The 24,497-nt window shown below is 40.9% G+C and overlaps 3 protein-coding genes and 1 pseudogene across 3 annotated transcripts; all 4 read right to left on the reverse strand.

The window, feature by feature from the left end:
* Nucleotides 1-1,307: 1,307 nt before the first annotated feature.
* On the reverse strand, nt 1,308-6,179 carry LOC129378874 (uncharacterized). Its single transcript, XM_055059369.1, has 2 exons — nt 6,122-6,179; nt 1,308-5,185 (listed from the first exon to the last, which is right to left on the reverse strand). The coding sequence occupies exon 2, from the start codon at nt 5,096-5,098 to the stop codon at nt 3,029-3,031; it is 2,070 nt and encodes a 689-aa protein (XP_054915344.1). The 5' UTR covers nt 5,099-5,185; nt 6,122-6,179; the 3' UTR covers nt 1,308-3,028.
* Nucleotides 6,180-7,711: 1,532 nt separating this feature from the next.
* LOC129378985 (caspase recruitment domain-containing protein 8-like) lies at nt 7,712-9,411 on the reverse strand. Its single transcript, XM_055059496.1, has one exon. It carries the CDS (start codon nt 9,322-9,324, stop codon nt 7,999-8,001), a length of 1,326 nt encoding a protein of 441 aa, XP_054915471.1. The 5' UTR covers nt 9,325-9,411; the 3' UTR covers nt 7,712-7,998.
* LOC129378987 (uncharacterized) lies at nt 9,381-15,818 on the reverse strand. Its single transcript, XM_055059498.1, has 2 exons — nt 15,735-15,818; nt 9,381-10,912 (listed from the first exon to the last, which is right to left on the reverse strand). The coding sequence occupies exon 2, from the start codon at nt 10,809-10,811 to the stop codon at nt 9,381-9,383; it is 1,431 nt and encodes a 476-aa protein (XP_054915473.1). The 5' UTR covers nt 10,812-10,912; nt 15,735-15,818.
* Nucleotides 14,944-18,258, reverse strand: LOC129378901 (beta-1,4-galactosyltransferase 2-like; annotated as a pseudogene).
* Between the last annotated feature and the right edge of the window lie 6,239 nt (nt 18,259-24,497).

A 24,497-nucleotide genomic window follows, 5' to 3' on the forward strand; every position in this document is an offset into this window, starting at 1 on the left:
GTTTATTCATTTACTTTTTCCATATATTCATTTACATTTTATTCATTTAAGAAATTTGCTTTCAGACTCCAACATTTTCTTTAAGTGAAAAAGTATCAATCTATCATATTATTGATTAAATTCTCCCTTCTGCTATAGGAATGAACTTTTAACGCTCTATAATGTGATGGTTTCCAGCCTGTCTGCTGCTGCAGCCTCTTCCCACCTTGTCCAGGCAGATGACTTTCTCCGTGGGATAGACAATCTTCCCGCAGCGCGCGCACGGCGGGTTCATCCTCCGGTTCTCCTCCGGTCCTCCTCTGGACTCCGGCGGAGAAAAGTCCGTTGGTTCCGCGGAGACGCAGAGAGAAAAGCCGCTCCGGCTGCAGTTGAACCGTTTTTAAAGAACCAGCCGCTGAGACAGAGGAGAGGAAGTGTGGCTGTTTTCTGTGAGCGGAGCTCCGGCTGGATGCTGCTCACACTGAGCTCAGGAGTCAAGCTGGAGACAAAGGACGGAAGGAAGGAAGCTGGAACCTGGCCTTTCAAAATAAGGCGGAATTAAAGCCATTAAATTGAAGGAGATAAAACAACAAATTTACCAATGAATAAGTTGAATTAATACTTTTATTGTAAAATCAAATGATGTATCAAATCACAAATAAAAATACTTTTATTGATTTACTTACAGCTCATCAGTTTATTGTGTTCCATTTAACCCAGTAGGAGTGAAACCAGTAAACCTTTGGGCAAAAACCTCCCAAAGCATGACTTTGTTTCTATGTTTGTTATGACGTGAAGCACTTTGAGATGCCAGGCTGCTGCTGAAATGTGCTGTACAAATAACATTTGATTGATTGATTGATTGATTGATTGATTGATTGATTGATTGATTAAATGGCATTTCTCAGTCAGAGATTGGATTGGATGATTTTAAAGAATTAGATTGGAAATGACATGGGACTGATTTGGTTTTAAAAGTAAACCGATTGTCAGAATTATTACATGTTATATATGAATATATAAACTGTAATCTCTGCTATATTATCAGAGTAAATAAAGGTTTCTGACTCAAACTTTCTCTCTCTGTAACATCAGCTGTTGCTTTTTCCACCTTCGTGTCTCCAGGCACTGCAGGAACCAAACATGTGATACATTTCCTCTTTGGTCACTAGATGGCGCTGTAGGCCATGAATCTGAGTCAGGGGGCAACAGGTAGCAGGCAGGTGTTGAACTCAGAAGAGCATCCAAGTTTATTGAGTGCAGTGAAATCATTGTAATTTATGTTTCTAAAGGAAATACCTTCACAAGTCTAATGGAGAGATCTGTAGCTCACAGAGCCGTTGATTGGAAACAAGAAACTAAAACAGAAAAACAAGTTTTCAAACTGCTTTGAGTAAATAATTAAAAATGTAGATTTTTCCAGCTGGATCCAAAAAATTAAATAGTGTGAGGAGGAGAGAGGATCACCAGATGTCATGGATTGTGGTGGAGGTGGTCAGGCAGAACACAGCAGACCCAGGTTACAGAAAATATCCAAAACGGTTTAATGGTACAAAAACACAATCCAAAGTCCAAAATCCTGGCAGCACAGCTGAGCAGAAGACAAAGGCTCAACACTGGGAGTAACAGGTAAGCGGATGGACAGCCTGACAGAGAGATATTGAACATCCAACAGAGACATCTGTGACTTAAATACACAGAAGGTAATCAGGGAACGAGACACACCTGAGAACAATCACCTGAGGACAGGACAGCATGGAGACTCAAAGGACATATTGCACAGGTCCCCAACGTGGGTCCCCAGAAACAAACAAGCCTCTGACAGAATAAATGACAAGAGCCGATTATTTCTGAACTGTCAGAAATCAAGTTTCCAGCGGTGAAGAGAATCCATCAGGCTCTGAGGATGAATGAGTGAACTTTGGCTTTAGGGACGAATCAATGCTGGGACATTTCAACACATCATTGTGGAGAAACAAGCAGCACATTTTCCACAGTCACTGAATGATGAGGGACTCATCAATGTTAGATTACAATAAACTTCCTGTTTATCATGAAATATTAGAGAAAATCTCCCAGCCTGTCACTGGTTTATGTTTTATGCCTGAGGAGTTAATGTTTTACAGAATATGAAAGAATGAATTTCTCAATATATACAGAATAAACAGGAAACTAAACTATAAGAATTTATCAACAAAATACTTCAAACTTTCAGTTAAAATACTTCAAATGATATAATCAGGCTGGAAACATTCAACTAAACTGCTGAGTAAAATGAAAAGATAAACAGAATACTAAAAAAATTAAATAAGAATAAAAACAGTAAAATAATTCAGTGACATTTGTTCTGAATAAATAGCAGAACAAATATATTACACATATAATAATGTGTGATTATAAATATACTTTGTTAGCTAACTTAGCTTCAATGCTAATTAAGAACAACAACCAGTTTACAATTCAAAACAAACTCATGTAATAAAATAATCTTTGAAAAATCATTTGCTTGGATTAGTTTGGATAATTAATTCTTAATAGATAGTTTTTAGATAGATTAATATAATGTGAACAAACTTCTACTGACTGACTACCAAAATGGCGGCTTGAAGAACAGACAGGCCTGATGATGTCACATCTGGGATTAGAGGAAGCAAAATTATTCATCGATCTTTCAAAGTACCATGAATACACATATTAATATTTGTATGGCAACCAGAATGCTAAAGCTACTGCCTTAGCATTAGCATATCCTTAGCACTAGCATTAGCAGCTGAGTTCTGACCTTATGTACTTTGTTTAACTGACTTTGTTGTAAATTGGTGCTACATCAATAAAGTAAACAAAACAGGTTGAAAACATCTAATTATCCAACAACTGTCTGTTATAAACAATAAAAAACATCAAATATTCCAACACAGAAACACAGGATTTCACAATAAGAGTCCAATTTAAGATAAATGTTTTGTCCATAATCAATGATTTTGATGCTCAGTTTGTTTCTAACAGGTCTTTGAGTTTATGGCTCCTTATTTTCCCTTCAGTTTATGATTTACTGGTTTGGTTCCACTTTCTCACAGATCAGCCCCACATGTCTGCAGAGAAACGGGTCGAGCTCACAGAGGAACCGGATCATCTCAGAACCGGCAGCATCTCCTTTCCTCCTCACCGTGTCGATCAGAACTCGAGCTTTGTCTCCCCTGATCTTCTCCGCCTCCACCGCCTCCCTCTCTGAGTCACTCAGGACCTTTTTCTCCAGCAGTTTGTCCAGCAGACTCTGCAGAACCGGTTCTGAGATCCCATCGATGATTCTGGTCCGGGTTTCCTTCAGCTGTTGGTCAGAAGGGAGACCCGGTTTCAGTCTGTGAGCCACGAGACAAACACGACTCTCCCAAACGCAGCAGGAGGTTTTCGCCTGCTTCACACTCAGCTTGATGTCTCCTATGATGCTGTTTAAAATCACCTGGATGGAGGTGAAGTAGCTGTTGTAGGATTCTGGGTCAAATTCTGCTTCTGCGGGCTGAACCAGAACCGATTCTCCTGCAGGGCTGGTGGACAGAGAGTAGGTCTCCTTCGGATGCAGTTTGCAGTTTGGAGGAGCATCTATGAACGTCTCCGGCCCAAATAATTTCTTCCTGGTCCGTTTCAATTCCCGGATCACAACATTCGCTGGAAGAAGCAACAGATTGAGGAAGGAAGTGACGCCTGGATCAGCTGCAGGTCTGTAGAACAGCAGAACCAAGGCTCGGACCGGGTCAGCAGGAGAATCCTCATCCTTGACGTTCCCAAAAGCAGAAAACCCTGAGATGCTGATGATGATGTGAGTCTCTGTGATCCTCTCAGGCCTGATGAACTCCACGCCTCCGTCATGGAGATGAGCGACTGACAGGAAGTGACATGGTCCAGTGGAGCGGACCTCACAGTGAGGGAGATGAAGCTGAGCCACAGACTGCTGCAGGCAGCTGATGTCAAACAGAGGTCCTGCAGGCTTCTTGCCATGTGGGCTCAGTAATGTCCTGTTCCAGGGAACAACCCTGTAAAACACGTCTCCTCCTCCCTTCATGGCAAACACCAGGCCGCTCACTCTGCACTGGTACAGGCCTGGACCGGAGCACTGGAACCGGTAGGTTTCATCATCTGGATCTCCACAGAAACCAGGAGTAAACTCCTCAAAGCTGCTTTGGAGCTTCATGCTGGGTAAACTAGCAGCTCGGGGTAAGATACTGACGTCTGGAGGAGGATCCTGATGAATCAGAGGACAGAGGACAGAAGGAGACGAGTCGCTGCGGTCTCTTCTTCTCAAACCAGATGCTGAAGGGAGGAGAAGGTCAGCAGAGGCTGATCTGTTTGGGACGGAGTCGCTCACATGTCCAACCGACTCCATTATTTCATCTTGGTTTCCTGCTGTATCTTGTCTGCTGTATTTTAAGCACGGCGGTTCTAGCAGGTCAAAAGGTTCTGGAGGCCTTTCTGTGGAAACGTTCTCACTCTGTGGAACAAAGGCGGGGATATAAGAAGCCCCAGATTGACTGAAAGGTCCCACATACTGACTGTGTGATTCATCTTGATGAGAAAGAGAGAAGTCGAGGTTCGCTGAAGACGTATCTGCAGTGGATGCAGAGGTTACAGTTGGTGACGATACGTTGGGGGGTAAAGAGAGAGCAGGGGTGGGGGGTCGGAGGGTTGGGAGGGGTGGGAAGATTGGGAGGGTTCGTTCAGCTCTCAACTGTTCAATTGAACAACCTGCTTGAGGTTCTTCAGTTAATGAACAAAATCTTCCTTGGTTCGTGGTTTCAGTCTCTGACAGCATGCTGGCTATTACAAATGGAAATGACATTTGATGTGGAGGTCTTACTGGATTGGACTCATCATATAATGGCTCTTCTAATATTGACCCGATAGCTGGCATCTGGAATTCATCAGATTCCCGATCAAAAGACAGGTCTGAGGATTCAGCCCTCCTTCTTTCCATGGGACTGCAGGTCTCAGATGTGTCCAACAATTCAAAACCAGCTGAACTTGTTCCAACTTCATCGTCGTCTCCATGTTCAGATGTTTCTTCTTCTTCCTTCACTGAATCTGGTGAAGTTCTTTCAACTGAACTTTTTCTTCTTCGTTTCATCTTAACCTGGATTTAGTGACTCCTTCCTGAAACCTGGTGAGATTCTGGTCCTTTGTTTTCTTGTTTAGGCCTCAGATTTTGTCCATCCTAAAATATCAAAAGCAGAAATAATGATGAGGGAGAAAAAAACTTGTTTTAAAACATTTAAATGTAAAACAAGGAGGAGAAAAAACTCCAGCAAGGAGAGCTTCAGAGGTTTATCGAAGCATAAAATAAAGTAATTGTAGTTAAAATGTTTTTTTTTTCTTCTGTTAAATGTTTTAGTTAAAGCAGTGAGAAAATTATCAGCATCATTCACTGAACATGAACTTTGCAGAAACACCAGCAGGAGGTTGGAAAACGACTCACAAAAACCAAAACCAGCATAAATGGAGCTCTAGTGACGTAATGAGGACCCGGATCTTAAAGAGACAGGAGGAAAACAGCCGCATGCGCTCAGAGATCGTCTCCACACTGCGATGCTTCACTTCACTGTCTAATGATGACATAAATAAACTGTAAATTCATCCTGGATAATAAACCTCACACAGTTTTCTTCTAATTATGTATCAAAAATGTTTTATAGCTTTTGTTGACGTTTTCTTCCCGGAGCGTCACTTTGCAGACGGTCCCTAACCGGAAACGAGACTCTCGTTTTTACATCCAGTTTTTAAATTTAAATTTAATTAAAATATTTACTTTAAATTTTAAAATAAATATTTTATTCATTTGACTCGTTCATGTTCTGAGGTTGAAATGAGAGAAATGAGAGACTCAACGAGACGAATCTGTCCAACAGAACCGAACCTTTAACTTCCTGGTTTGTTCTGAACGGAAAAAAGTCAATTTAAAATGTCCGGCCTCCTTTTACTGGACCAGAACCGAACCAGAACCAGGACCAGAACCGAACCAGAACCAGGACCAGAACCGAACCAGAACCAGGACCAGAAACGGACTGGTACCGACAGAACCGGACCAGAACCAGGACCGGTACCGACAGAACCGGACCGGCCTGTCAGTGGAGTTGATGATAATCAGACTCACCGTTATAACAGAGACTCACATCCAGATCCTCCTCCATCAACTCTTGTTTTCATTTCTCCTCCCTTTCACTGTTTTTCTCTTTTCTTCCGTTTCCTTTCTCACTTTTTCAGATTAAAATTCTCATTTCTCTTTAACAAATATCAATCAAGTCTTCATCTTAAATTGAAAAGCAAAATAATTTAAAGGAACATTTTATTTTTCATTTTTTCTGCTGTGAGGCCTTTTAAAATTCTCCTTGAAACTTTTTCTTTCTGTTTTTCAGTAAAACTCCAAGATGTTCTCATGTTGGTGTTTAAAGCTGATTCTGACGGAACAGAACCAGAACCGGACCAGAACCAGAACCGAACCAGAACCAGAACCTGCAGGTCTGATCTGACTCAGAATTCATTGTTTTACTTTATTTAAAGCCACAACAAGTTTAACTGGTTATAATGGAGATAATTTAGTGTGAAAATATAATTTCTTTGGTTGGATGTGATGAAAAGCTTCTCCATCCCTTTGACCTCTAAACTCATCAAAGGTCGAGACCCAGGAAGGAAACTGGTTGATCCTCATTCTGGACCTGATCCGACCCGAAGCCGTTCGGATCAGATCTGCTGTTTCTCACATTCAGAAACTCAGAAACACTGAAGAAACGACCGGAACTGAAAACTTTTCTGTAAAGGGAAGAGATGTAGCATTTCTTTATTAAATATTGTTTTTAAACAAATAGCCATAAAACTATGTATAAATTGTCCCTTGTGGCCCTGATATAACTGATCCTAAATGTTTCACCTGCAGCTCCAGACTCACCTGACTGACTGCAAGTTAAACATTAACAGGCTTTTAATCCACAGCATGTTTTCCTAACATTGAGTGGAATATTCTGCATGACTGTAAATAACAATACATTTATGGCATTTAAATTTATTTAAATGAGATGTGATGACATCACATATTTTAATTGTGAACAAAGACCTCATTATGCAAATTTATGCTAAAAACTTTCTAAACTTTGAAAGATACTTTTGGAGAATTAAAAAAAACTGGGAAATAAATTTCTAACTACTTTAATCAAGACTAATTTTAAAACATCTAAAAACTAAGAAAGGTCAAAGTTCATCTGCTAAGTGAGATAAAGGCAGTTAGTTAATAAAAGTTCACAGAAACTGTCAGCTCCAGTTTTATTTCTGCACAATCATCAAAATGACAGAATATATAAAAACACTGCTGATGTCGTCCATGTTGGAAAAGAGCCTCCACTGGTCTAGTCAAATCATGAATGACCACAAACTATAAAATGTGTTTATAATATATCTGAGTGACACAATGTGAATGGTTTGGCGTTATAATGTGGTTATTTCTATATAAAGACAGGAGAAGCTCTAAATCTGTACATATTACTCAATAAGTCTGATGTTTCATGTCTCAATGACAGATTTTTAATTTTATTCAGTTGATGAAAAACTGCTTAGAAAAATCCAAACTCACATTTATACGGACAGATGAAAGAAAATGAAGGTCAACTTATGAAATATTAATCTGAACTGTGAAATCTGCAGAAATAATTTAATCTGAGGTTCAATAATGTTAACAGATCCAGGGGAAAAAATTATTTTTAGATTTATTTGAACATTTCTGCCCCTGCAGAACACAGTGAACAGGTCAGAGGTCAGAGGTCAGCAAAACTCATTGTCCAACAATGAGCCGTCTCTTCATTTCTGTGATTAATTATATTTTATGCTCACAAGACGTTACAGTCAGTGCTGATCATTAATCGTTCCTCTATTGTCTGTCTGCTATAAAAATGAAAGTAAATCTCGTCTTTGGATTCGTAATAAAGACGTAAAATCAGCTGCTGAACCTCCTGGTCAATAAAGTCCATCAGAGATTCTTCCTCACATCAGACCCAGATGTTCAGAGAGAAACGGGTCGAGCTCACAGAGGAAGTGGATCATCTTTGAACTTGCATCATCTCCTTTCCTCCTCACCGTGTCGACTAGAAGTCGAGCTTTTTCTCCTCTGGTTCTCTCCGCCGCCACCTCCTCCATCTCTGAATCATTGATGACTTTTTCCTTCAGCAGATTGTCCAGCAGACTCTGCAGAACCGGTCCTGATACTCCATCCTTGAAGTTGATCCTTATCTCCATCAGTTGCTCCTTTGGACTGAGGTTCTGTCGAGTCGGCCCACAGGATCTTCTGACTCCGGCAGCAGAAAGACAAACCCGTCTGTCCCAGACGCTGCAGGAGCTGCTGTCCGTCAGAGACAGTCTGATGTGTTTCATCGTTTCCTCATAAACCACCTGGAACGTTGAGACGTAGTTTTCATAGGATTCTGCATCAAACTCGGCTTCTTTGGGCTGAACCAGAACCGAGTCGCCACCAGGAGAGACAGACAGAGAGTAAACCTGATTCGGCTGCAGTTTGCAGTCTGGAGGCGTCTCCAGGAATCTTTCATTCTCGTCTAATTTCCTCCTGAAACGCAGCACATTGTTGAGAACAACGTTCTTTGGCAGCATCAACACATTAATCTCGTGTTCTGACTCAGGATCAGCTGCAGGTCTGTAGAACAGCAGAACCAAGGCTCGGACCGGGTCAGCAGGAGAATCCTCATCCTTGACGTTCCCAAAAGCAGAAAACCCTGAGATGCTGATAATGATGTGAGTCTCTGTGATCCTCTCAGGCCTGATGAACTCCACGCCTCCGTCATGGAGATGAGCGACTGACAGGAAGTGACATGGTCCAGTGGAGCGGACCTCACAGTGAGGGAGATGAAGCTGAGCCACAGACTGCTGCAGGCAGCTGATGTCAAACAGAGGTCCTGCAGGCTTCTTGCCATGTGGGCTCAGTAATGTCCTGTTCCAGGGAACAACCCTGTAAAACACGTCTCCTCCTCCCTTCATGGCAAACACCAGGCCGCTCACTCTGCACTGGTACAGGCCTGGACCGGAGCACTGGAACCGGTAGGTTTCATCATCTGGATCTCCACAGAAACCAGGAGTAAACTCCTCAAAGCTGCTTTGGAGCTTCATGCTGGGTAAACTAGCAGCTCGGGGTAAGATACTGACGTCTGGAGGAGGATCCTGATGAATCAGAGGACAGAGGACAGAAGGAGACGAGTCGCTGCGGTCTCTTCTTCTCAAACCAGATGCTGAAGGGAGGAGAAGGTCAGCAGAGGCTGATCTGTTTGGGACGGAGTCGCTCACATGTCCAACCGACTCCATTATTTCATCTTGGTTTCCTGCTGTATCTTGTCTGCTGTATTTTAAGCACGGCGGTTCTAGCAGGTCAAAAGGTTCTGGAGGCCTTTCTGTGGAAACGTTCTCACTCTGTGGAACGAAGGCGGGATATAAGAAGCCCCAGATTGACTGAAAGGTCCCACATACTGACTGTGTGATTCATCTAGATGAGAAAGAGAGAAGTCGAGGTTCGCTGAAGACGTATCTGCAGTGGATGCAGAGGTTACAGTTGGTGACGATACGTTGGGGGGTAAAGAGAGAGCAGGTTGGGTCGGGGGTCGGAGGGTTGGGAGGGGTGGGAGGGTTCGTGCAGCTCCTGATGCAGATACTTTAGTTAATGAACAAAACCTTCCTTGGTTCTTGGTTTCAGCAGAGGAAGTATCTGTGAGCGAAGAGTTGAGGCTGCACATTGAAAAATCCAAAGGATAAAATAAAGAAGCAGGCCGGACAAAGTTCCCAGTCTCAAAGGGAGACTGGGAAGAATATGAACTACTGCCTCCTTCTTCTCTATTTGTTGAAGAAACAGACCCGACTGACTCGGTTTCAGGCTGTCTTGGTGTTCCCTTATTGGTTTCTGTTATTTCCTCAGTTTCACTTTGAAGTATTGAGCCTGGAAGTGGAGCTCGAGGTGGACATATTCTTGCCCTTAACCGTTCAGATGACATCTTTGCTATGTGATCAGCAGATCCAGATCCATACAGATGATCTGGTCTTTCTTGAAACATTGAAAAACAAAGTCCCCTTCTCCTGGCAGTTTTTCCATATAACAATGGGTTAGCATCTGGTCTACTGACGTCTAAAGTAGGATCCTGACTCAATGAGGGACAACTCTGAGACAAACAGGAAGAGGATTTTGTCCTCTGACTTAACTCAAGGTTTTGTAGCTGTTCATGAAGGACGGCGGTCAGAGTTTCAGCAGGTTTGTTGTTTTCTGATCTGATCTGAGGTTCAGTTCCATCAGTTTGTTCAGCAGCTGGTTTGATTTCCTCAAACTCAATGTCTGATGAGGATCTGCTGCTGTTGATCTCAGCAAATGAATCTGCAGCGCTGTCACTGATTTCATCAACATGCAATTGGATAAAGGAACAGAGCGATTCAAAGTTTTCTTCAGATCCAAGTCCAGACAGATGATCTGGTTTCTTTTGAACCATTCCACAATAAGATGTCATTTTCCTCTGAGTTCTTCCATAAAACAATGTTTTAACATCTGGTTTTCCTCGAATCATTCCAGAAAAACATCTCGGTTTCCTTTGAGTTTTTTTGTTTGTTGATTGTTCAGGAAAATCTGCATCCAAAATCCGGTTTATTTTTGACTGAGAAGATGATGCTCCAAGAAAACTCCGTCCTTCAGGAAGTGAGTCATAACTTGTATCATTATAGGTTCCAGTCCTGGGTTCTCCTGGTTCTGATGCCGTTTTGCAGCAACAGAACGAGGAGAACCTGTTTCCACATTTGTCTTTGGTTTTAGGCATTTCTGTTTTAATAAGTGAATCCTGATTAATACGAGTTTCTTCTTGGAATTACTTTTATGATGATTCTCTTATCTTCTTTCTGGCTCCTCTGTTAATGGGCCCTGGAAAATCAAAAGAGAAAGAAACATAAATCTTTGTACAAATTGATATTTTCATTATGTCATTTCCACATCTAGATTGTTGAAAGACAAAATATTATAAAATGAAATCTAATTGTAAGTTTACTGTGTGAGTTATTGTTTGTTTATGTAGAGGAACAGATGTGGAAATCCATCTGAGGGATTTTGATGAATTGAATTTTCTCTCCAGAAATCAAAAATATATAACCATCTGAAGTTCAAAACTTCTCACATCAACAATAATATTTTTCCTCAACGTTAAACAAAAAGGAAAAATATTAAAGTAATTATTCTTCAGTCTCCACCATGGGGGGGGTCAAAGGTCAGATAAATCAAATTAGATGAAGAAACTGCTGCTTTCTACCTGAATATGATTTATTTGAGCAAATAATAAACACTTTTACTAACACAAAAATTCATTTGAATTAAAAAACCAGACAGAAAATGTTTAAAGACCTTATTAGACACCATTTACAAAGGTATTACATTTTATTTTGGGGGGAAATTGCTACAACAAAAAATAAGATTTTTGTTTTTTATTTGTATTTATCAGAAAGCGAACAGAAGAGCAAACAGGAAGAGTGAACAGGAAGGAAGTTCAAAAACTTTATCAACTCTGTGCTCCAGATCTGTAACACCTGCACAGAGGAGCTCAGGCAGAAAATATGAGGTTTAAACATTAAATCTGTGTCAACAGCTGACACCAAATCAAACCCAGAACTGTAAAAAAAAAAAAAAAACAATTTTTATCTCTGAACAAACTGCAGGCTAAATTCAACCCAAACTTTTCTGGATCGACTAGACGCCAGACAGCAGAGGCCTTCCTGCCTGAAAGACCTAAAACACTCTGGAGGGAAACAGAAATCATCAGGACTTCACCATGTTCTGCTGGAACCACAACAGGAACCAAACCCTGGATTTATCAAACAACGACATCAGAACGCATCAGAATGCATCAGAACGCAGCAGAACGACATCAGAACAGCATCAGAACGACATTAGAACGTCATCAGAACGCAGCAGAACGACATCGTTACGCATCAGAACGCATCACAACGACATCAGAACGCATCAGAAAGACATCAGAACGCAGCAGAACGCATCAGAACGACATCAGAACGCATCAGAACGCATCAGAACGCATCACAACGACATCAGAACGCATCAGAAAGACATCAGAACGCAGCAGAACGCAGCAGAACGACATCAGAACGACATTAGAACGCATCAGAATGCATCAGAACGACATCAGAACGCATCAGAATGCATCAGAACGCATCAGAACGACATTAGAAAGCATCAGAACGCATCAGAATGACATCAGAACGCAGCAGAACGCATCAGAACGACATCAGAACTCATCAGAACTACATCAGAACGACATCAGAACGCATCAGAACGACATCAGAACTCATCAGAACTACATCAGAACGACATCAGAACGCATCAGAACGACATCAGAACGCATCAGAACGACATCAGAACGCATCAGAACGCATCAGAACGGCGTCAGAACGCATCAGAACGCGTCAGAACGCATCAGAACGCGTCAGAACGACCTCAGAATGCATCAGAACGACATCAGAATGCGTCAGAATGCCCCTCTGACCCGCAAACACCACGAACTCAACCAGACAACATTAGAAGAGCAGCAGAAACTAAAAGCATTAACTATTTAAAATGAAAACATTTGTTCAGAGCAATATAAGCATCAAATAAACCACAAAGTTGAGAACAAATGTTAATGGCTGATGAACAGAGGAAGTAAACAGCAGGAACAAGCAGAACAACATGGAAACTAAAAGTGATAAAACAAAAGCTGAGGCTGATCAGCAACAGATGGAGAATCTAATCTTTTCTTTGTCTGCTGTGATCGCCATTATCAACTTCTTCACCAAAGTGAAGCAAAACTTTCTTTCATTTTCTCCATCCAGTCTGTGTCGTGGTTTAGCTTGAGGATCCAACAGAGAATCGATCAACAGGAAAGTTTGAGAGAACAGAATGAAAACCAGAGCCACCGAACATAAACATACAGTTTCATATCTATACTCAGCATCCTCCTTCATTCAGTTTGCTCCCCTATTTCTGTACCATTAGCATCTTCCTCTAAGGCGTTCCCACACCACAGCCTCCACCAATCCATAACTCCATCAATCCATAACTCATTAATTCATAACTCATCAAGCCATAACTCCACCAATCCATAACTCCATCAATCCATAACTCATCAATCCATAACTCATCAATCCATAACTCATCAAGCCATAACTCATCAATCCATAACTCATCAATCCATAACTCCATCAATCCATAACTCATCAATTCATAACTCCATCAATCCATAACTCCATCAATCCATAACTCCACCAATCCATGACTCCACCAATCAATAACTCCATCAATCCATAACTCCATCAATCCATAACTCATTAATTCATAACTCCATCAATCCATAACTCATCAATCCATAACTCCACCAATCCATAACTCCACCTATCCATAACTCCACCAATCCATAACTCCATCAATCCATAACTCATCAATCCATAACTCCACCAATCCATAACTCCATCAATCCATAACTCATCAATCCATAACTCATCAATCCATAACTCATCAATCCATAACTCATCAATCCATAACTCCACCAATCCATAACTCATCAATATTCTCTTGGTGGATGTTTCTGATGCAGTTATCTGAGGGAAGGACCAGGATTTAATCTGGAAGTTGTGAGGATGAAGCCATTTGCTCTGCGGCCCTTCAGTGAGTCTCCTGACTGAAATCACCGTCTTCCTGTTTGTCTGAAACTTGAGTTGTTTCTCTATTCACCATCATGGCAGCTTCCTGTTCATCACTCCGATATTTCACACAGACCAGGCTGCATATTTATGAAATATTACCAGACTCCTCAACAAAAGACAGAAACTCTCTAAGGTTCTTGGTAACAGCTGGTCTCTGATCCACCCTGAAGGAAAACTTTACCTCCTTAATCCTCCTGATTTCTATAGAAACTGTAAGGTTCATTGGTGGATTTTAAATATCTTCCAGAGTTTTGGTGTTAGCTTATAAATAATGTTATTTTCATGTAAGACTTTTAAAAATCCTTCCTTTTAATACATTTTCAAGCAGTTATTATTTTAACAAGACCTGTGCTGCCTGTGGTCTATTAGTTATCCTTTATGGTTCAAAGGACCATAAGGGTCCTTTGAACCATAAAGGTTCATAAATGTTTTACTAACATGAATCATTTAACAACATTTGACTAAAACACAGAAAATGCAACTAATTTAACACAATCTATGTAGATTGGAGTCAAATACATGAAGTTTGCTTCTTTAGTGAATTATAAACATATTTATATGTGCAGTTACCACCAGAGGGCAGTAGTGTATTGGAAACATTTAACACGTAATCTTCCAGTAAAATCAAACTGAAGTAAAGTTTAGAATTTATTTTAAAACTTAAGTGACTCTTTACTTCTTTATTTAAAACTGAAACACTTTACCTCTGTGTTTTGTTTCAATTAGTTGAATTTCTTTGATGTGGTTTTCTTGTTTTCTTTAGATTTCACTGTGAGCCAATCAGATTGGACCAGAAGCTACGTACTTCCTGTCTGCCTCCATTTCATGAGGAAGCTACTGAAGCTACAAACTGCATATCAGATTATTGTTACTGAAAACCAGGAATAAAAACTGCAGCTTTTCTATCTTCATGTCACATTTCTGTTATTTATATTATTCCAGTTTGATGAAGAGTGTTTTAAATATTTATAAATGAATGTGAATAGTATCTACTGTAATGTCAAATAAGTGATAAATACATCACAATGTTTTCTGAGAAAACCAAATAGAGCTTTAAAGGTTTCATTCATTCATCAGATTACACAGAAAAAATATTAAATATTTTTAAATGAGTTTAGTATTTCAAAGACAAATTAATTTATTTTCATTGAAAATTACAAAACATTTCAGAAAAAACTGAAGTTCTTCCTGATCTTTTAATGCCCAGCAGTAAATCAGCCTGAGGTTTTTCTGACAGCAGCTCCATACTGGACATACTGGTTTCCAGTTAAACCTGTTAGAACAAAGTCCACTGGAGTTTTCCAGTCACATAAACAGACGGTTCAGGTTGGGATTCATTTTGGGTTTGTTGTCAGATGAGAACATTTCTCCAGGTCTGACCTGCAGCCAGGCTGTTGAGATGTTAGGATTTCAAGACCAATTTAGCTTTAATTACAATGTTTTCTGAGGAAATTATGTTCAATTTAATAATCTTTGCACATTTTTACCATACAAGACATAGTCTACATTAATAATAATATCTTTAAATATATAAGTAGTTTGGTTCAGCTTTGCCTCTCTAACAGAATCAGGACAATGTTTTGTTTAGGACAATAAGTTTTATTTTCATTGAATCCCATAAATTATTGCAGTCCAGCAGCTGCTCACTTCCTCTGTTCTCTACTTTATGAGGAAGCTGCAGAAACTGCATATAAAACTCATTTAACTGAAACCATTTGAGACTGAACGAGAATAAAGACTCATTTTAACTTAAATCATATTTAACCTTTCCTTCAACCAGGTTCATATTTACATGTACAATAACCTTAGAAACATGTTATAAGACTATTTATATGAATCACTTCATTACATATCATCCCTCTTTGTTTATTTAATAAAGTCCTTCCCTTTACCGTTTACAGTATATAAAAATGATTTAAATTAAAATCCATTTTTGCTCCTCAGGGTTTGAATCAAACATCATGGCTGAATTTAGGAGAATCAAGTAAAACCAGTTTTACTTTGGTCTGAAGATCCAGTTCTGTCAGTTCATAAAATGGACCCGCCTTCCTGATCCACCAGGTGGTTCTGCTGGAGGCTTCAACCCGTTTAATGTAGGATGTTCCTGTCCACAGTCGCCACATGCTTGCTGCATCGTTTCCAGTTTGGACTGAGTTGAACGTTATAAAACGTTTGTACTGTGGATTGCAGGACTGACCAGATCGGACAAAGTTTTTGTTCTCCTGGTTTTAAGTTGAGTTTTGCTTTGATTGAACCCTGAGACAGAAACATCTGGATCCACATCAGCCTGCTGGACCCTAAACATCCACTGAAACAAAAGTGTATAATAAATTCTTCTTAATCTCCTTGACTGTGTAATCCAGAGAATTAAGCCCATCTTTGCCCATATTAAAATACGTTTCTCTCAGTTTCTCGACTCTTACTGGGTTTGGATCGTTGTGAGAATCTCTATCATGTCTTATCATCTTGTACCTCCAATGACGGAGTCTGGTCTGGATATGGACATCCCTCTGTAAGAGATCCGCTGCGACATGTCGTCCTCTTCACCCCCCCAGCCCCAGAAGGTGTTTGAAAAGCCGTTGACTTTAAGGAACTGCTGTTTGGACAACGCCGAGACTCCGCCGAAGAGGGTGGCGTAGGGCAGAACGAACTTGAACGTGTCCACAGCGACAGACAAATGTCTGGGATGATCAGAACATCTGTAGAGGTTTCTATCATCCATTGGCACCAGGTCTACGTCCGAAAAGACAAAACAGTCGTAATCGTATTCTTTCAGTGCTTCAACAAATCCGATGTTCATGAGCTTGGCCCGGTTGAACACTCCGTCTCCGTCCTGGTTGATGACGTACACACCGTAGTCCAGCTGCTGACGCATCAGGACCGGATGGACGTAGTAGAGCCAGTGGGCCAGGTGTTCATGACGGTTTCTGAACGGGATGATGACCGCCACCTAGTGGAGGGATGTAAAACAAAATACTGAATCTGTGCAGAATTATCTGAGTTATAAACCCCAACTGGCCCTGCGACGGACTGGCGACCTGTCCAGGGTGTACCCCGCCTCTCGCCTGAAACACAGCTGGAGATAGGCACCAGCACCTCCCGACCCCGTTAGGGAGAAGGGTGCTCAGAAAATGGATGGATGGATAAACCCAAATGCAATGACAGGATTTAAATAAGAAGCTGGTTCTGCTGTGACACAGAAGGTTCTTTCAACATCTCGAATATTATTAAAATGTTTACCAAGATTTTGCTGCTGAAGTTTTATTTAAATTCATAACTATATAACATTTGTATACTTCTATGTAAAACATGAAGTTATAATTTAGAAGACTTCCAGCTGCTTCCGTTCACTACCTTGTGGTTGTTAAAGTCCAGTGTGCAGGACGGTGTGTTGGGTTTCAGTTCAAATCAAATGATGGTTCATTTATTAGCAGAACTTTATAACACCGTTTGAATCAGCTGTTCTGGAGCAGAGACATTAAAACCAGCCGGTCCAGACCGTTTGGGTCTGGAGGTTCTGCTGGGTTCTGCTGATCACCTGACTGTTTCATCCAGGTGAGCTGAAAAAACGACTTAGACTCCCTGTGTGAAATGAATGGCTCTTTTAAGAGAAATCTAAAACTCAACACATAATAAAAATATAGTTGAATAACATGTAGACCTGAATGTACTGAAACTAAAAGCATAAAATCACTTTATATTTTTGTATTTTACCTGAACTGTTTTGTAGGAACATAAACGTTTTACTTCATCCTTGAACCTTTGAACATTTCATATTTTTATGTATGTCAAAATGTTTGTTTTCTCCAATAAATAAATCAGTAAGAAGGGATGAAACAGTGACCCCTGGCGGCAGAACATGGCTCTACAACAATCTGTTCATTTCTCACTTTTTTTGGTCAAAATTTGAATCTTTCTAAACATCTGAGTTTATTTGTGTTTCGGAGGAAACATTTTCTTTAATCTACAGAAATTTCTATCTCTAAAGTCTCAGAACATTCTAGTTCATCAGTCTGCAGACATTCTGACTTTAATATCAAAAGAAATCAAAATCTTTCCCTGTTGATATAAAATTTCGCATTTTTTAAAAAAATATTTATTTATTTTTTTTTAAAAATGTTTTATGTTCAGTGGATCAAAACTTTAATATTTCATGAACTTCCTGCATTTTTAACCAAGCAGTTTTACTTCACCAACCTTTTGTTTCGCCCTGCAGCTGGTCGGTCGGTACCGGCCTCCCTGCTGAAGGTCCGGGCCGACGTGGTTCCGGACGTCCTGCAGGGTCCGCTTGGTTCTGAACTCCACATATAGAATTCCCTGCAGGCCCGGAGGGACGTCGGGGCACGGATCCAAAGTCCTCCCCGAACTTCCTGTGGGGTTTGGTGGGACTGTCGGATCTGCAGGTTCTTCTGGGTTCGCGGTTCTGTTGAATGCTATGATAAAAATGAATGTTCTGTTCTCGGAGTAAAACAGAAACAGAGCAAAGCAGGCCAGGCTGAAGACAGCGAGAAACACCAACACGTAAAAAACGTTTTCAGCATTTTAATTCAGCTTGTCTTGTTCTGCAGGTGATGCAGACGCTGCGGATTCTTCAGCTTTTGCTTTATTTCCTGCTCCGGTTCCTCTTTAGATGTTCTTATCAGACATTGAGCTTCAGGCACTTTAACCCAGGTGTGATGATGAGATGGATGAGTCGGAAGATCTACGTCAGAGGAAAAGCATCAATGTTCACCAGAAACTGGATCTTCTGGTTTCTCTACGCGTCTGTTCAACCCTCAGGACAATTTTGCGGGGAGCCTCCAAACCGAAATGTTACGGGTTTTGTATCTTTGATTTGCAAGATATGAATAGGAGGAACATGAAGGTTTCCATTTTATGTTTGAACTTCCATTTAGAAACTGTTCTGTGTAATTATAACCAAACAAAATGAAGTAAACAATTTAAGCAACAACTCAAATAGAAAATGTTCACATTTACTTTTATTTATTAATATTTGTAGGAGCCAATTGTTGTCACCACCAGAGGGCGTATTGTTTTGTTTTCTGAGTGTCTGAGGGGGATGGGTTATTTAAGGTCGATTGTAATGGTGTTCAGGTGTTGACCTTTGGGAAGAGGACACAGTTTTTTTTACTGTGTTCGGTTTGAGGGTTAGAAACGAACCTTTATGTATGTAAATGGAAATTATAATAAAAGACTTTCATACTAAAGAAGAGCACTACTCTGAAACTTAATCCGAACGCACGTAAAAACGAACTACACCCAGAGGCAACCACTAGTAGCCCTAAAGTAAAGGATTTTGGACGCTACATTATTAAGTAAAAAACTGTCTTCGTTTGAAAGTTCGTTTGAAAGCTCCACCGAGCCTTCTGCACTGGGGTTCCACTAACGCTGAGTCGGACACCGTACCGGAGCTGGAGAGCTGCAGGGATCGAGCTATTGGAGCAACTGAGATTCGTATCAGCGGACTTCGGGACGGAGATCATCAATATCGGCCAACGCATCATTGGGGTATGTGGGTCAGCGCTGATATCAATGAATGACCATTATGGTTACGTGCGCACATCAAGAGACGAGCTTAAATCCAATGCATTGTTAGCAGCCTGAAGACTGCTTAGAACAAAGGAGAGCGCTCTACAATCAATCTACTATTTGCCAATAAACTTAAAGCTGTTGCCAAATATGGCAGAAGAGGAAAACATCGCTCTGGATCAAGAGGGTCAAAGTAACATTGTGGGTGATGACGAAAGTTCTCAATGGGAGATTGGAAAAAGACAAGTGAAATTAACAGCTAAAGCTTTGTTGATGAAAATTAGTAGCTTAGAAAGTGAAAGAAAAGCAAAATTAAGCAAGCTCACAAAATTAAGACAAGCTATTACAGTGTTGTAAAGTGACAAAAGGTGTGTGAGTGACATTAAGGGAGAATTTAAAAGGTTTTTGGGTTTGACTGAAGAAACACAAAAGGTTCACCAGGGTTTGTTAGGATTACTGCCTGTGGATGAAGCGCACAAACATGACATATGGTTTCAAGCAAAAATGTTGAATGTTCATGATTTTATTGCGGCTACGCACAAATGGTTGGCTGAGGCTCAAGGTGGCTCAGCTGGTGTGTCTGATGATATTAAAGAAAGTAAAAGTAAAAATAACAATGAAACTGAATCAAGAACTCCCAGTGGTGGCGGGATCATGATGGACAATGAGCAGATTGAACCTCATGACAGCATTTCAAATGTTTCAGTAAGGTCTTTTAGGAAAGCTGGGAGCCAAAAGGGTTCATCGACAACAACCAGCAAATCTTCGACGCTTTCTGAGCAAATAAAAGCAGAAGCAGAAAGGGCTGCACTTTTGGCATGTGCTGCCGCTTTAAAAGAGAAGCATATGCTGGAGGAGCAGGAATACCTGCTAAAGAAAAGAAAAGAACAGCTTGAGATGGACACTAAAATAGCTGCTGCTAATGCCAAGCTAATGGTACTAGAGGGCAGCACTAAAGGCAGCATCACATCTAGGCACTCTGATGGAATGGATTCATATGTTCGAAAGGGCGCTAGACCTAAGCTCAAACCTGCAAAGAAACTTCCAGAAGGTTCTGGACTGTTGTTGGATAAAAAGGTTGAGTCAGATGTAGGCACAGCATGTGAAAAGCATATTTCACCGCAGGTGGATGAGACTGTTTTCAATACTTTGGTGTCACAAGTGGCTCCCCCTGCTGTTTGAACTTCGGAAGCTTCCATTATGTTACCCAATCCCAAGGCTACAACTCTAACCAGTCTGTTTCCATCAACTCAAAATCAACCTACTGGAGAACTTTATAATGTGTTGAAACAACAGAATGATATAACATCTCTTCTGGTTCAAATGCAAACAAGCCAGTTACTGCCACACCGAGAAATTCCCATCTATGATGGCGATCCTTTACAGTACAACTCCTTTATGAAAGCCTTTGAACATTGTGTGGAAGCGAAGACCAGTTGTAAAGGAGACTGTTTGTACTACCTTGAACAGTACACCAGGGGGCAACCAAGAGACCTCATACGTAGCTGCCTTCACATGACTGCAGAAAGAGGATATGCGGTAGCCAAGCAACTCCTCAAAGAACATTTTGGCAATGAATTTAATATTACTGCAGCCTACATGGAAAAGGTCACTGGTTGGCCAAACATCAAAGGTGAAGACGCTAAAGCACTAAAGCATTTGGACTGTTCCTTCGTGAATGCTGCAATGCAATGGAGGAACTGCAGTATTTGTATGAGTTAAGCATGCCAGCTAACATGAAGATGTTGGTTCAAAAGTTTCCCTTTAAACTAAGAGAAAAATGGAGAACAAAAGCCAATGAGATTTTTGAGAGAACTGGTCTAAGAGCATGTTTCAAAGATATAGTTGTGTTTATTGAACACCAGATTAGGATAATCTCAGATCTGGTTTTTGGAGATATACAGGATTTACAACCTGCTAGAGGAATCATAAGACCTAGCAAACCTCCAGCAAAGTCACAGTTTAAAAGAAACAGCTTTGTCACACATGTTTCAGTGAAAGATGACTGTAACTTACCGTCTCTCAAAAATGAAGTAACTGTTGTTGACAAATCAAAAGATTTATTCTGTCTGTATTGTACACAGGATGGTCATGTATTGGAACAATGTCGACAATTAGGAAAGAAACCACACAGAAAAGCTAGACTTTCTAAAAACCAGAGGTTTATGTTTTGGTTGCTTGGATTCAGGACATTTAAGCAAGAACTGTGATAAGCGCAGTACTTGTAAACACTGTAACCAAAAGCATCCCAGCATTTTACACATTGAACAGAAGGAAAAGACCCCTCAGGAAGAGTGGGTTCAGACAGCAAAGGGCTGTAAAACCTCCTCCACATGTGGTCATACTGGGGCTGGCCACCATAAAGGGATTCTTCCAATCCTGCCTGTGAAAGTGAAAAGTTCAAAAGGAACTAAGATTATTAAAACATATGCCTTTCTGGATCCAGGGAGCACTGATACATTCTGCTCTGAAAGACTTCTTAATGAGCTCAACATTCAAGGTCGAAAGGCTCAGATTCATCTCCGAACAATGGGTCACAGTAAAACAATGACAACCTCCATCATTAATGGCCTGGAGATTTCAGAGATAAACGGAAATCATTTCTATGAGCTTTCCATTGTGTTTACACAAAAAGAAATGCCAGTCTCCACCGACAATATCATCAGTGAGGAGGAGCTGTCAAAATGGTCGTACTTGAAGGACATTAAACTTCCTCGCATACATGCTGGGGTCGACCTGCTAGTGGGCACAAATGCATCTAAACTAATGGAACCTTGGGAGGTGGTTAAAAGTAGGGGTGAAGGGCCCTATGCAATTAGAAGCCTCCTAGGATGGGTTGTGAATGCTTCCTCAGAAGGTTGCAAGGATTTTGAAAATGGCTATCGTTCAGTTCAAGTCAACAGAGCTACAGTTGATAAAATTGAAGAGCTTCTGATAAGCCAATACAACTATGATTTTATTGAGAAGTCCTTCACAGAACAAGAGGAAATGTCAAGAGAGGAACAGAAATTTCTGGATATAATGGATGGTTCTGCGCAGCTAGAGAATGGACATTACAAACTAAATCTGCCTTTCAAAAGGGAAGAACTCTTTATGCCAAACAATATTTCAGTCGCTTTGCAGCGCATACTTGGTTTGAAAAGGAGATTTAGAAGGAACAAAGTGTTTCATGAAGAGTATACAAACTTCATGACTAATACTATTAATAGTGGACATGCAGAAAGGGTTCCACAGCATCAGCTGAGAACAGCAAAGGGCAAAGTATGGTATCATGGTGTAAACCATCCACAAAAACAAAAACAGTGATTTGATTGTGGAGCAGAGTATCAAGGGATCTCTCTTAACAATCAGCTTTTACAGGGCCCTAACCTAACTAGCTCATTGGTGGGGGTTTTAGTGAGGTTTTGGCAGGACTATGTGGCGTTAATGGCAGGACAAAATCCATGTTCCACCAGGTTAAGGTGTCTGATGAGCACTTTCTACGCTTCGTATGGTGGCCCCAAGGTAATTTAGAGCAAGATCTTGTGGAATACCGTATGACTGTTCACTTATTTGGTGCAGTCTCCTCACCCAGCTGTGCTTGCTATGCTCTCAGAAAGACTGCTGAGGATATCAGTCAAACTTCTCAGCAGATGTTGTACTAACAGTCAACAAAAACTTCTACATGGATGACCTCTTAAAAAGTCTGCCATCTGAGGAAAGTGCAGGTGCTATGGCCAAAGATCTTATAGCCATTTGTAGCAGAGGAGGTTTACGCTAACACAGTGGGTTAGCAACAGCCGAGAAGTGCTGCAGTGTATCCCAGGAGAGCTGCGATCCCAAACTCTTTGCGAGTTGAATCTGGACAGTGATGAGTTGCCGGTAGACAGAGCACTAGGTCTACTATGGTGCACAGAGACAGATCGTTTCAAGTTTAAAGTGAAACTCAAAGAAAAGCCTTCCACTAAAAGAGGTATATTGTCAATAATCAGCTCTATTTATGACCCGCTAGGATTCCTAGCACCTCTCATACTTCCTGCCAAACTGCTGTTACAAGAGTTATGCAGGGCAAAGCTGGGCTGGGATGAGCCTATACCTCTAACCTTTCAAAAACAGTGGAACCAGTGGCTAACTGACCTAGAGGGATTGACTGACTTCTGGGTTAGCAGATGCATCAAGCCCCAGGGGTTTGGAGAAGTGGTTAATGCTCAGTTACACCACTTCTCTGACGCTAGTGAGAGTGGGTATGGCACAGTTACATATGTTAGAATGCAGAATAACAATAAGAGGGTGCATGTATCATTCTTGTTTGGCAAGGCCAGAGTAGCTCCACTCAAACCTGTGACTATTCCACGTTTAGAGCTCACAGCTGCCGTAATGGCCGTCAGATTGAATAATATGCTTCAATCAGAGCTTCAGCTGCCGTTGGAGAAGGCTTGCTTTTGGACTGACAGCACATCAGTTCTAAAATATATAAAAAACGAAAACAGAAGGTTTCAAGCCTTTGTTGCTAACAGGGTAACAACCATTAGGGATAATACAAATGTGGAACAATGGAGACACATATCTTCATCTTTAAATCCTGCCGATGTTGCTTCCCGTGGGTTTAAGGTTGACAGCCTTTTGCACCAAAAGTGGACGGAAAGTCCTACATTCTTGTGGGAACCTGAAGATAAATGGCCCAAGTCTCCAGTGAACTTCAGTATAACTGCTGTTGACCCAGAACTAAAAAAAACTCCCTTGATCAATGCGACAGTCATTAATTCAAATGCAACTTCTCAGCTAATAGCGTTTTTCTCAGACTGGCAAAAATTGAAGTCTGCAGTGACTTGGTTCATTAAGCTAAAGGGAGTTCTGTTGAAACTGAGTAAAAGAAGAAGGGAATTGCAACTGGCCAATTCAAGCACGTCTGAAGCATCGACATTGGAGTTGACGAAAGAAATGCAAGCTTTCAAAAACTCACTGGGAAATCAAAGTGTGTCTCTAGAAGATCTCACACAGGCTGAGGCATCCGTAGTTTCCTTTTGTCAAAAGGAAGATTCCCTGATGAGATTGCTGCATTAACATCCCGCAACTCAGAAATACCCAGAAGTAGCCCAATTTATAAACTAAACCCTGTGCTGCAAGACGGGCTTCTGCGTGTTGGAGGCAGGCTGAGTAAAGCAGCTATCCCAGAGAACATTAAGCATCCTCTCATTCTGGCAAAGGACCAGCACATCTCCTATCTTATCCTCCGACATTTTCACTTACAACTT

Source organism: Poeciliopsis prolifica, unplaced genomic scaffold (assembly GCF_027474105.1).
Source record: "Poeciliopsis prolifica strain line A6 unplaced genomic scaffold, Auburn_PproV2 SCAFFOLD054, whole genome shotgun sequence".
NCBI lineage: Eukaryota > Metazoa > Chordata > Actinopteri > Cyprinodontiformes > Poeciliidae > Poeciliopsis > Poeciliopsis prolifica.

Bases quoted from the DNA above. Each gene is read 5' to 3' on its own strand.
- LOC129378874 (XM_055059369.1), bottom strand. From the start codon at position 5,098: ATGAAACGAAGAAGAAAAAGTTCAGTTGAAAGAACTTCACCAGATTCA.
- LOC129378985 (XM_055059496.1), bottom strand. From the start codon at position 9,324: ATGGAGTCGGTTGGACATGTGAGCGACTCCGTCCCAAACAGATCAGCC.
- LOC129378987 (XM_055059498.1), bottom strand. From the start codon at position 10,811: ATGCCTAAAACCAAAGACAAATGTGGAAACAGGTTCTCCTCGTTCTGT.